The sequence below is a fragment of the Silurus aristotelis genome (genome assembly GCF_946808225.1).
Source record: "Silurus aristotelis genome assembly, chromosome: 16".
NCBI classification, from domain to species: Eukaryota; Metazoa; Chordata; class Actinopteri; order Siluriformes; family Siluridae; genus Silurus; species Silurus aristotelis.
The window spans coordinates 22,166,946-22,181,688 of NC_139589.1; the positions used below are offsets into that span (position 1 = coordinate 22,166,946).

General features: G+C 34.0%; 1 protein-coding gene across 1 annotated transcript; it reads right to left on the reverse strand.

The window, feature by feature from the left end:
• Window positions 1-804: 804 nt before the first annotated feature.
• On the reverse strand, window positions 805-3,981 carry cd8a (CD8a molecule). Its single transcript, XM_083565556.1, has 6 exons — window positions 3,832-3,981; window positions 2,865-3,179; window positions 1,925-2,017; window positions 1,466-1,585; window positions 1,075-1,114; window positions 805-979 (listed from the first exon to the last, which is right to left on the reverse strand). Exons 1-6 carry the CDS (start codon window positions 3,884-3,886, stop codon window positions 925-927), a joined length of 678 nt encoding a protein of 225 aa, XP_083421682.1. The 5' UTR covers window positions 3,887-3,981; the 3' UTR covers window positions 805-924.
• Window positions 3,982-14,743: the final 10,762 nt, after the last annotated feature.

Genomic DNA, 14,743 nt, shown 5'->3' on the forward strand with positions numbered 1-14,743 from the left:
ATTTATTATGGATTACTGGATAAGTTGTTAACAAAAGATGAAAAATTCATTGTTTTCTCCCCCTACTTGGTATCTTGAATGGCCAGGTTTTAATTAGGAGCTCTGATTTCCAATTTCAAAATCGTGGTGGATACCATTTCTCATGCTAGGGCAAAAAATCTGGAGTGTGTGCAGGAGACAAAGCTGACTTTGATAGGTAATTTTTATTTTTTTTTCTCTCTTCATTTATACACTGTACACAACTACATAGTAAATAGCAATACACATTCCTGGCAGCAGATGGCACCTAAACAAAAATCTATTCTTTCCTAAATGTATTTTTATTTCGAAATGAAATGAAAAGTCTTAACAATAAAGTCATTAAAAATATTTCTAACATATTACTTTATTTACTGATGTTGGGCCACACCTCCTAAATGACTACGTGTGCAGCTGGGAGATTTACTGATAAAGATTTCAAACTACTGCACTGGACACCTTAAGAAATTGCATTAAAAACATACAAACAAAAACAAATAGAAGAAGATGAAGAAGAATATATTATATATTATAATTATAACTGATATATATATATATATATATATATATATATATATATATATATATATATATATATATATATATATATATATATCAAATTATTATTATTATTATTATTATTATTATTTTTATTAAATATAATAAAAAATATATTTGGACAAGTACACATTTATAAAAAAAAAAAAAAAAAAAAAAAAAAAAAAAGGTTACAATTATAAAAAAAAACCATTCCAAATGCTAAGCGTTTCAAGCAAGTTTCAGAAATCTTTTCAGGTGAAAGGTCTGATATTCCCTCACACAAAGGTTTTTAAAAAGTATTTAAAAAGTATAACCTGGAAATAAAAAAATTAAAAAATTGAATGCCATTTTTCTTGGTGCTTGTGTTCAATAGTCTGGAGGATTGGGTAGAGTTTTGTGGCCCGCTGTTCTGCTTCGGGGTCTGCAAAATATGAATGCGAGAAACTTATCTTCATCGTATACATCAATTATACAATAATAAGAAATAAAGGGGAAATGTATTTAGAATCTGCTTACTGTCTTTTGTAATGGTGAGGGCATCGTCTTGTTCTCATCCCTTTAGAGATGGAAGAAGATATAAAGTGTTGTGTGTTTAATGTGTGGATAAAGAATCGCCTTTTATCTTACTCAATTTGGTGCAGATGATATAATTTGTACTAAAAAACTTTTACACTTAAAAACAGATTTGTACTTGTTCTCTCAGGCATCTTTTAAGACAGAAAGACAAATGTAAAGAATGTTGATTTGCTTTACAGTTGATGTGAATTTCTGTTTTCCCTCTGTATCTTTTCCAGATCATGGACATAACAGCATAGAATGTATTGTATCTAGTATTCTAGTGTTCTGGACTATCGATGTTAACAATGATCATGTTTATGATGAAGGTGAAGATGATACAGATGCTTACTATTGCAGTAAAGAATGGTGAAGATCAGAATCAGGAGGAGAAGTCCACAGCCAGCAGCCAAAGGAATTAAGATGTGCAGCTCGCAACCCAAACGAACATCTATTCTTTCATTCAATTTCCCTGAACAAATTTCATGTCAGTGATGTAACATGAATCTTTTCACTTGAAATCTTTTCAAACTGGTGTTTGTGCACCAAAAGGCCTGCAACAGGCTGAATCATTGTACATTCTACAATGACAGCATTTATGCTGGCTTTATGAAGATTATCTGTCAGATATCACAATGATCAGAAGCTGGCAAGGTCAAATTAAACTTTCCTTTATGCATAGACTTTAATGCAGAAATAAATCTTTACAAATTATGAATTGTTGCTTATAACAGCAACAATGCAACAGAAATAATAATAGTAACACCACCACTACTACTACTACTAATAATAAAATATAAAAATTATATACCTTTAAAATTGTGTTTACAGTTCACAGTAGCTTTTGTTGTCATAGCCTCTGTCTGGATGCGAGGTGTTTCCTTTGGTTTGCTTGTTGTTGGGACTTGGGGGGGAAAAAATGGACAATTAAAAAACAGAAAATTCATCCACCTATCATAGGCATATTTCTTAAAAAATGTTGTAATAATAAATTGTCGTACACAACATTTCTCAAGAAACCGGGTGTTAAATTTCTTCATTAATTGTTTGTGAATATTTAATAGACTGTAGACACATAAATCAATAATTTATTCATATTAAAAGATTACACGTTTTTAAATATTTGTCTGTCTGCATATATATATATATATATATATATATATATGTGTGTGTGTGTGTGTGTGTGTGTGTGTGTGTGTGTGTGTGTGTGTGTGTGTGTGTGTGTGTGTATATATATATATATATATATATATATATATGTGTGTGTGTGTGTGTGTGTGTGTGTGTGTGTGTGTGTTTATATATATATATATATATATATATATATATATATATATATATATATATATATATATATATATATATATATATGTGTGTGTGTGTGTGTGTGTGTGTGTGTTTGTGTGTGTATATATATATATATATATATATATATATATATATATATATATATATATATATATATATATATATATATATATATATATATATGTGTGTGTGTGTGTGTGTGTGTGTGTGTGTGTGTGTGTGTTTATATATATATATATATATATATATATATATATATATATATATATATATATATATATGTGTGTGTGTGTGTGTGTGTGTGTGTGTGTGTGTGTGTGTGTGTGTTTATATATATATATATATTTACACACACATACCTGCATAGATAAATAGATCATAGTGCACTATGAATGAATAGTGTTAAAGCATGATAAAGGTTGTGTAGATGTTCATGAACCCACCTTGCTCTCCACGCAGTTTGGTGACGCAGTCGAACTGCAGCTTGTTGTTGTTAATGGAGACGCAGCTGTAAGTGCCGCTGTCTTTAAGACGATCGAAATGTTTTACTTTAAGACCCTTTTCAATCAATTCAAATCTTTCCTTGTCTTCTACTTGACCGGTACGCCTGCTGTGTGCTCCTATGTGCTCAAAGCCCTGTCCATTTTCTTTCATCCGAATCCAAAACAATACAGACCCTGAAGGTTCCCGGTCAGATATAGTGATGGTCGCAGCTTCATTCTCTTTCAGCACCTTTTCACGGATTTGGCCTTCAACACCTGAAGATGTGAAATTAAATCCATGAGCCATCAGTGAACAGTCAAATGAAGATATATATATATATATATATATATATATATATATATGTTTTGAAAAAGGCTGGAAAAAATAAAAACAACTATTTTTCTTGAAAAAAAACCCCAAAAAACTAATGAACAAATAAACACATTTTAACTAATTATACACTATCAAGAAAATACTCATTATATATTAAAGATTTTAAGAGAGTCTAACTGACCGATGCATTTAGGAAAAGGTTGTATTTTTAATGTAATACAGATTAAATGTATAATTGATTGAAAATAAAAAAGACGTACTGGGGGCGTTAAAAAAGTTTTTATAAAATGAACATATTGATCTCATTATACACTATTTAGAACTGAAAAATTCTAGGAAAATCATGGTTTTATTGATTAACCGTTTTCATGACGTGATTAACAAAAAAAGGCTTGGATTGAAAAAAAAAAAAAAAAAGAAGAAAAAATGTGCATTTTTTATATTTAATATAATTCAAGAATAACAAACCAAAACAAATAAATCGAATAGTTCATGCATTCCGTTGTAAACGTACATACTGTACCTTATTCCGTTTTAATGACCTCTTATAACCTCGAATACAACATTTTTAAAGAAAAAAAGTGTTTTTCTTACCATTCCACGTGAATAAAAACACGCAAAAAACACTCAAAATTAGGGTCATTTTCATTTTCTTGTGTCGCCCTCAGTTTTATGTTTCAGTTAATCCAGTCTTGTATGAGAACATGAAGAGTGTGAAAAAGAAGAACATGACCATGAGCTTCTCTCCTCCCAGTTTTACATCCTCTTCTCATTTGTATATTGCACTCTCTTTGTTAGATTTTTTTTTTCCGTAAAATAAAAACATTCTGCCAAAAACAGTTAGCATGGACCAAAAATTGTAATATTACTTTTTAATATAAATTTTCAATATATAACAAGTTAAAAACACACACAACCAAAAATGTGGACTAGGACCTGGACCCTTAGAATAAAATTAATCACATAGAAATGTTTATTTTATTCATTTATAAGCACATAAGAGTTTTACAATAAGCATTTTAAAGTTGGTGATTTTTGTTCCACGTGTTTTTCTACGTTTCTACGTACATTTAATTCCCTCCATGTGACTTTTGACCACGTTGATGATATCGTGTAAATGCGACTTCAGTTCTTACTGGAACACAAGAAACACACGTTTTTATGCTTTTATTTCTCCATTATTATTATTATTATTATTATTATTATTATTATTATTATTATTATTATTATTATTATTATTATTATTATTATTATTATTATTATTATAACAAGAGCAGGATTCAAAAATATAGAATATATATAATAAATATAAATGAATGGTATATATTTCTAGACTGGTGCATTGTTGTGTGTGCATTTGATCAATTATGTGTGTGTGTGTGTGTGTGTGTGTGTGTGTGTGTGCGCGCGTGTCTGCTTGTGTAAAGATGTTTGACAAAACTGGATCACATGAAAACGGAAATTGGATAAATGTAACTTGTTTCAGACTTCATGCATTTTGCAGCAGGGTTGCAGAACCATGCACCACTCTGAGGGTCTTGCAGAGCGCGTGTAGCACTTAAACCCACCAATCAGAAGCCGAGCTGAGACCATCTCTCTCAAACCGCAGACACTTTATATGCGACAGATACTGAACATCATCCATCTACACTTCAGCCAAGTTCATTGTTCATTTTCAGCTCTATAAAGTCTATAAAAGCTGGACACGTCTGTTTTTACATTTTCCACAAAAAAAAAAAAATCACCATTCATCATTTTATTTTTCATAAATCGAGAATTGTGATTTTAACCATGCAATATTAACAAAAAACAATATTTTGTGCCGTAACTGTGACAGTAGCTGTGTAATAACACTAATTTAAACATTTCCTATATGTAATATGGTAAAAAGTGTAACTACTTTATTGGTTGTTTCTTTTTCTTTTTCTTTTTCTTTTGTATTTAAACACTGTAATGTATATACTTGTAGGAGTGATTTGTGATAGAAGAGTATCTGTGAGAGTGAAAGGGAAAGTTTATAGACCTGAGACCTGAGACCTGAGATGTTGTATGGTTTAGAGACTGTGGCATTGAGTAAAAGACAGGAGGTAGAGCTGGAGGTAGCAGAGCTGAAGATGTTGAGGTTTTCATTGGGAGTGATGACAGGATTAGAAATGAGTTTATTAGAGAGACAGCGCATGTAGGACGTTTTGGTGACAATGTGAGGGAGGTGTGATTGAGATGGTTTGGACATGTGCAGAGGAGGGACACGGGGTATATTGGTAGGAGAATGCTGAGGATGGAGCCACTAGGTAGGAGGAAAAGAGGAAGGCCAAGGAGGAGGTTTATGGATGTGGTGAGGGAAGACATGCAGGTAGTTGGTGTGAAAGAGGCAGATGTAGACGACAGGGGGGTATGGAGACGGATGATCTGCTGTGGAGACCCCTAATGGGAGCAGCCGAAAGAAGACTGTATATACTTGTATTATGTCTTTATATTTGCACCATCTCTTTTCTTTGCTGCTGTGAAACAGAAATTTTTTTAAATACCCTGAACAATCTGCATAGTTAATGTCTTTATCTTTATTTTTTTTTTTTCCCCAGATTAGTTCTTCATATTTTAATAGCAGCAGCACACCATGACAAATTCAATTTCAATTTTTCACAGTTAAAGCCTTGAAGAATGTCTGGTCTGATGAAAAGTTCAGGGAGGTGGTGGTGGTGGTGGTCTAATGGGGATCATAATAAAACATAGGCATTGTTTGAAGGCCACAAAATAACTAAGAACTGTAACAAAAATCCTCAAAATCATCATCTTGTAATGTCCATTTCCAGCAGGATTACACAAACAACTCAATGTAATAGATTCACTTTGGGATGAAATAGAAATAGAAAATAGAATGTGCAAATAAGAGATCTGCAGCAATTATCTCATGTACTCATGGACCAGAATCTCAAACAAATGTTACCAACATCTTGTGGAATCCATGCCATGAAGAACTGAGGCTGTTCTAAGATTGAAGCAGTATGTGAAAGTATGTAGGGTAACTGTGCTTTATTGTGAAACTTGACTGCAAGGCGAACAAAACCAGGCAAGGAGACTTAGGGGACTACTGCCCCCTGTGAGCTGAAAACATGAACTTCTTTATCCTTTCTTTCTTGCTCTGACACCAGTGTCATACTCAGCCAAACAACCATACCCCAATTTTCATTGATACAGTCCTCATTTTAGCCTGAGTCAGTAGCAGTGACGTCAAAAGGCAATAAGGCCAATAAGTAGTGTGCAATTTTACTCCTGATGTCTACAGTGATGTCGATTTATTAATGAACGCTTATTTATCAGATTGAAAGCTTCCAAGCAATGCACAACAATTCACATATAGTGCTACTAAATAGCTGCTATATATTAGTTTTAGTATTTATTCTTATAAACCTAAAGACTGACATAGTCTCTGAAGAGGCGTTAAACTTTTTATTTTTCATTATACTGTATAATACTATATTATCTTCTATCTCATCAAGTAACATCACTTGATATTCCTTTTCTCTGAAAAAATTTTATTCCGTTTTATAGAAATGTACAGTATCCAGGCCTATGGCCCTGTAGCATCATGGGATGCAGTTGGACATACCGTAATTTCCGCACCCATATATAAGCCACACCCACTAAATTTTACAAATATTTTAATTTTTCACATAAATAAGCCACACCTGTCTATAAGCCGGAGGTGTCTACACTAATGTACTTTACACAGGCTTTAACGAAAGACACGTTACACACGGTGTAACGCAGGGGTGGGCAATTCATTTTTACAAGGGGCCACAAGAGAAACCTGAATTATGTCAGAGGGCCACACCAACGATAATATTTTAAGGATGCACCGAAATGAAAATTAACAGCTTTAAGGGGGGTATGCAAGACAGAAGTTTGGGCCCCCATATATATATATATGTATATGTATATGTATATGTGTGTATATGTATATATATATTATTATTAATAAAGTTAATATAGTTTAATTTTATTTACAGGGAATTAATTTTATTTCACCAGTGTTATTATTTAAAATGTGTGTATGTACGATAAAAAAAAAAAAAAAACTAATTGGAAAAATTTGAATTGATGATTGTGGAGCCCCCTAGCGTTCTCTTGGGCCCATATGCCTGGCATACTCTGCACCCCCCTAACGGCGCCCCTGCGTGTAATAAATGTATTGTAATAATTATTATTTTCCTGATCCACGGGGAATGTTTCAAAGATCAACCCGTCGATCCACTGGCGACCACTGATCTGTGGAAATGAATTCCATAATTTTGTGTTATGCCATTTGCCTTGGCACCATCACTGGAAAACTTTCCTGCCTTTTCAAATACGTTTGCTACAGACTGCTCGGATTGACTTTACTTTTCTGCGCCGCGTTCTTCTCATATCTAGAATGGCAATCGGGATGTTTGGATTTCAGGTGATAAATTAAACCCGACTTGGAGAAACTCTTACATTACACTTACATTATGTTTTGCAAATCGCTCTCCGCACACCGCAGACATGTTGCTCTTATCCAGATAACCGCGTGCTGCTGCGCTTTTTACGGCGTCATTACAATTGTGTTTTTGCCGTGTTGTCTCGGTGATTTAGGTATTTCGGACGATTTTTCGGTGCATCCCTGTAATTTATGATTGGCCTCACGCGGGCCGGACAGGGACGTACAAAGGGCCGGATGTGGCCCGCGGGCCGTAGATTGCCCAGGTCTGGTGTAACGGGTGAAATATGTTGCGCTTCCTTTAGGAGCATAGCGGTATTTTGGGAATAGCATGCCAGAAGCGAGCTCTCCCTTCACCCAGACGTATCTAAACAGTAGCCTACCAAGAAGGTCATTGTTCACTGTCTTCCTCCTTCCTTTCACAACTACAGTATTTCTCTGGGGAGTTTATCTTTTGGCATCGTCGTGCGTTTAAAAATCACCCGATGGAAGTTTTTTCTCCCGATGCCGTGCAGCTCAGAACACAGTTGAGGTTCCCTTTTTTTCGTTTCCGTTCGGAAATGTCATTGGTCTAATGTTATGGGGTTCAGTTTTTTGGCTTGAAGTTTGTGAAACCGGGAAAAACCCAGGAAAAATTAAAGCCGCTTCGTTGTTTAAGCTGCGGGGTTCAAAACGTGGGAAAAAAGTAGCGGCTTATAGTCCGAAAAATACGGTACATAAAACATCAATAATAGCATACATTTCTTATAAATCGTATTAAACTCTTTTATATAATGCTTTGTGTTATTTTTGACAAGGACAAATAAATAAAAAAAAACATGCAAAAACCTGTAGACAAGCAATAATCCAAAAATTCAGTTTGCAGAAATTTGATCACCCGAGATTAGGATGCATGAGATACCATGGGAAGTCACATGATTTTGACCACATGGTTTCACTACCAAGGCAATATTAAAGTCCCAAGTCTGGTTGGTTTTTGGAAATATACAGCAAAATCAAAGCATCCAAAAAGTTTAAAAGTTATGACATAGACATTGCAATTTAGTAATATTTCTGACATTGGGTTCAGGGATTTATCCAAAGCAACATATTTAATTTAATGACTTTAAAAGCTGGCATTAGAACTCATGATCTTCTAATCAGTAACACTCTGACCCAACGCGTTAACCACGGAGACACTACCAAAATCTCCAGGGTGTAGTACACTAAAACCATCTGTGGTCTCTTAAGAAGTCATTTTTTATGAGACATGCCTTGTTTAAAAAGCCAATGTTATTAGAGCATGGGTTAAAAAGTGATTAAAGCATGGGTTTAACTGCTGTGGAAAAAAAAAACCACTGCAATCTCAGTAACGTTTTCATGAACGGCCACTTTCTGAGAACTGAGGACAATGGAAAAGAGTTTTAAACACACGAAAGTTTCCTATGTGCGCAATTGTGTGGAAGAATAGCCCACTCTGAGCAGTAGGTGTTCAGAGATCCTCCGAAATGTGAAAGAGAAAGCTGCCTACATGACAGCAATCCTCATTTACCAGACGCTTTTAATGTCACAATCGGGTCTTGCGTCACGTGTTTTACGTTTTGCTCTCAGTGGGAAAATAACGCAATTTCAATGAGGCCACACACACACACACACACACACACACACACACACACACACACACACACACACACACACACACAAGGGAAAGACTGCAAGTTACTAAAACATATACCCAAGCAAGACCTTATAAATATAAGCATCCTGACACACAATTAAGCCCAGATGTCTTGCATACATAGTATTTCACATACCAGTATGTAGTCCATGGTGCATTATTTTCCAGTAAAAATCATTTTGCTATATGCTTACATTTTCTTATATTTCTTATCAAACAACACATCAAACCCCTCATTTAAGAAAATGTCCTGGTTACCACTTACATTATCAGAACTCTTTTTTTTTAAGGCTATAATATGGAAACCAGTAGTTTGCCATGTTACAGATTCAGTAAAAAAAAAATTTAGTGACCAAAAACTGGCATGAAATTTGAAAAGTATTAGATCTTAAACACACGCATTCAGGTGCATCCTGTCGCTTTGATTATCATGAGATGTCTCTATAGCACGCTTCGAGTCTACCCATGTGTGAGGTTGCACATTTTACAGAGCATGCTATAATAAAAAAACGCCATAAAGTCCTCTATGATTACCGCACATTTCAGACTGTCTTAAAAGATCGGGGGCAAAGGTATAAGCCATTTTTACGGCCCGAGGATATTCCGAGGATCACAGTGAAATTTATCAGGTGGTGGGCATTAGGGAAGTAAATGGAATTTTTTTAATGCACTTAAGTAGTTTTTTTTTTTTTTTTTTTTTTTTTTTTTTTTTTTTTTTTTTTACGTATTTGTACTTTACTGAAGTTTTCCATTTGGGGAGACTTTTACTTTAACTTCACTACATTTCAGAGTCAAATATCTCACTTTTTACTCTTTTACATTTTCTGTAATAAGTCGTTCCTTTTTTATTTATTTATAAATGGATAAAAACTGGCAGGCAGCAAGTTACTCAAGGGAGTAATGCATTGTATTTTATGGGTTTTTCAGGTATAGGAAGGAAGGAGGAATATAAATACAGAGAGTTCCTTGTAGAACACCTGCTCCAGAATGGACACATCTTCAGACTAAGCAAATGTTTTAGGTTTTAAGCATGACATCAAAACCAAAAGTAAAGATCCAAGGCATGTCTGAGTGGCCTGGAATAGTCCAATCAAAGGCCAGTCATGCACTAGTGTCTGGAAGATCGGATCATTTTAGTGACTTGGTTCTTTGAATCTTGTTTGTCAAAATCAATGAATCTTTTTTTGAGTCATTTAGTTCATCTCGTTCCTTTAACCAGAAATATAATAAAATGTACAATTTTTAATAAGCAGATCCTCAGCATGTCTACATACACAAAATTTGACTATAGTTTTAATACTTTGTATATGTATATACAACTGCATAGCGTATTTGAGAGTCACGTGACAAAAGAACGAACGACTCGGACCAGAGGACTCATGAGAAGATCTATTCAATTTTGTTCCCTGTGTAATGTACTGCATAGCGTCTATGAGAATCACATGATAAAAGAACCACTGACTCAGACTTAAAGAGTCGAAAGATGAACAACTCAATTCTGATGCAGGCGATGGGAGTTTATTGATAGAGTTTGAGAAACAGACCAAATCCAGGGGTGTAAAGTTGGTAGAGAGTTACTCAAGGAAACTTAAAAGTGTGCAAAAACTGAAAGGCTCTGAACCTACTTTAAATTTCAGTGACCAAAATACATCAGCTGCTTGATGAGTAAACAAATGAATGTATGAGTACCTTCACCAGCTCCATCAGCACTAATCAATGAAGCCTTTCTTCCTCCTGTGAGCCAAATCTCATTATATCTGTTTCCTGCCTTAGCTGTGGTAATTCATCTTTTGCAAATGCACTACATATTCAAACCATGCTATTCTGTATTACTCATAACTCATAACATCTGCATGTGATTCCATATGTCTGTTAAAATAAAAGGGCTAGCGATTAAGAAAAAGAAGGGATGAAGAAATAATAATAAAAAAAAAAAAAACACATGGGCATACAGGATACAACTGGGTTAAAAGCAAAGTGCTGAAAATAGCATGGTGTAATAATAACATGTTTCTGTTTATGTAAAAGGTGGGTGCTGTTGGACTAAGAATTGCCTTTTGACTGGTGGTCCACCCTCGGTTTCCATTCCCCTCACAACGCTTTGAGTCATCGCGTCCCTTCTGGTACTTTCTCACTCTGCACTCATGTCTGACCCGGGGATCCCTGTGTGACTCACAAAAGAGAAAAAAAACAAAGGGTTCCTGCATAAAATAAGCCACAAAAATGTGTATAAATATCTTGTTTGGTGAGAGACTGTAGGATGGGGATTACCTGGGCATTCCTTTCAAAACTGAGACTCCAACTCATCTCCTTGAGCACCACAAGAGAAGAACCGAATGAGTAACACAGCGTCCTACACGGCAGACTCTACTCAGGTGGGGAGCAGAATCAAGTCAGAATCATTTCAGAATGATCACTGCAAAGACTCTGAAATGAGAAAAATGAACACATGATGATGATTAGGTTCAGGATCAAGCACCACGAAGAGCAGGAATGTCATCAGCAGACATGAGCTGATGTGGACTAAGAGCAGGTAGGGAGACATTTTTTTTTTGTTCAGACTTCTAAGCACGTGACTGATGATCAAGGCGAAAAACTGCCAGTGCTGCTCTGCAAATGGAAATCAGGTCTTTTTATTTAATTCCTGTCTAATTATTCTGTGATTTTTTAAATTACACATCAAAGTATCCCTATTGGCATACAATCAATCAAATTATTAGATCAAATCAAATAAATGATCATATATACACATATATACATATATATACACACACACACACACACACACACACACACACACACATACATACACGTGTATATATATATATATATATATATATATATATATATATATATATATATATATATATATATATATATATATATATATTATTTAAAGAACATGTGCCTGTGTGTGTGGGGCTGCCATATAAACCAATTGTTTATTAGAAAAGCATTTCAATTATTCTGCTGGTATTTAGTAAGTGTGTGAATCCTAATATGTTGTTTTTGTTGTTAAATTTCAGCTTATGATTTTTCAAATATGTCTGTTTTCCTTCTTTTAGTACTGTTAGTAGAAATTATTATATTTCTGGTTTTGCACTTAAGTACATTATTATTTTACAGTCTTTTTGTAAACTGTGTTATTTTAGACTCTATCTATCTATCTATCTATCTATCTATCTATCTATCTATCTATCTATCTATCTATCTATCTATCTATCTATCTATCTATCTATCTATCTATCTATCTATCCATCCATCCATCCATCCATCCATCCATCCATCCATCCATCCATCCATCCATCCATCCAGCTGTTTACTGATTTACTAATTTTATTTTTTTTTAATTGTAAATGGTTTTTTTAATTATTGCGATTGCAATTGTATAATTTTGTAAAATTATAGTACTGAAGTCACCAATAAAAATATAAAAAAGCCAAACAAAAAATGAATAAATAAAACATTACGCTGTTTAAGTGAAAGTTATTTTTCTACAGCTTTAGGAATTTATTTATACTTATTTAGTAGTATTGTGTTTTGCAATATTATAGGGTACACATGTATTTTTGTTTCAGAAAAGGTTGATGTTAAATGTTTATTAAGAAGAAGAAAAAAAAGAAGAAGAAGAAAAAGACAATGAAGAGGAACCTTGTAATTCTGAGTGTCGTGCAGTTATTCGCACAATTACAATGATTAGTAAATAAAACAATTGAAAGCCTGCGTTTGAAGTCGCCTTCAGGTTGTCTCGTTTCTACGATGAAAGCGCTTCAGACTATACGACTGAAATGATTTCAGAAACTCATGCTGTGCTGCCTGTACATCTCAACATTATAACCAAATTATAACCAAAAAAAAAAAAAAGAAAGTAAGAGATTACATAAAGAATTAATAAATGAATGAATGAATGAATGAATGAATGTACATTAAAAGACAAGAAAAAAAAGAAACAATAAAGAAAAATATGTAATTAGTGTAAGATATATAGACATTGTTCTTTTTTCCTCATTTCTTATTCGCACAATCACTTAATCAATATAAAGTATACAATATATACAAACAGAAAATTAAATTTCTTTTTGAAGCACAAATATTATTGAATATAATAAATTTCTTTTCATTTTTAAGAAAACTTTAAACAAACTTTTTAAATGTGTGTTGAAAATATATATGTATCTCATATATGTAGCATCAGAACAACCCAAAACAATAATATATATATATATATATATTCTTTAAATTGTCATAAACAATACATTTATGTATACATATACAGTATACATACATAGATGTTATATATATATAACTACGTAGGTATGTACTGCATATGTATACATAAATATATAATTATTTTGACAATTTAATATAATGCATTTGACAGCTTTGGTTTCAGTCAAGTGTACAGCAGTGATCAAGGTACATAGTGTGGGCTTTATTTCATACTAAAACCAAAAACAGAACTTTGCTTTGGCTGAAAGACATCATAAATACATATGAACTTACTAATTATTAAGTACGTAATATATTAAATACTGTAAACACTAACGTTCTATTGATTTGGCAAAGAAAGAACTCAAATTGTAAAATATTTTTATGAGATTTTTAAAAGCCTTGAGACACTTTCGGAAGGTGAGCTCACTCTGCACCTGGGTGGTGGTAGTAGTGGTGGTGGGAAGGTTGGGTTGTTGTAGGGTATGTTGTGATGTCAGTATGTGCATACAGTATGCCAAGCACAAACCTTTTACACAGACAGTGTCAGATTGTTGTGCAGCACCGTCATGCGATTGTTCCTGTTCTTTCATATGAACCTGCACTACAACGTCTCAGCTGTAGTAAAGAATAAATCATATTAATTACATGAATATATTATAAATGTAATAAGAGCCCCTCTCTCTCTCTCTCTCTCTCTCTCTCTCTCTCTCTCTCTCTCTCTCTCTCTCTCTCTCTCTCTTCTCTGCCTGTGACGCTGTAGCTGCGGCCGACTCTGTGGTCTTTCTGTGGTGGTTTTGTTTCAGCTCAAAGCAGAGTGAGCGATGAGAGTGACAGATAACGTTCTCTTTGCCTCAATGCACAGGAAAAAGAATAGAACAAAAACAGCTGTTGATCACATCGCACTAGCACAAGGATTCTAGCAAACCTGCAGCTACGACTAATCTGCAGTCCTCCGATTCTTGATTTTGGAAGAACCAAGCACCAGAGCATCAAAGCATCAGAGCACCAGACTTGAAAACATGAGAACACATCATCAATATACTGCAGCTCATAGCCTGTTAGCAAAACTATCACATACCCTACACTTCAAGTATCATAATCTAATATTTGTGTCATATCACCCATCTTTCTAACACACACCGACGCAAAGAGAGAGAGAAACACACACACACACACAC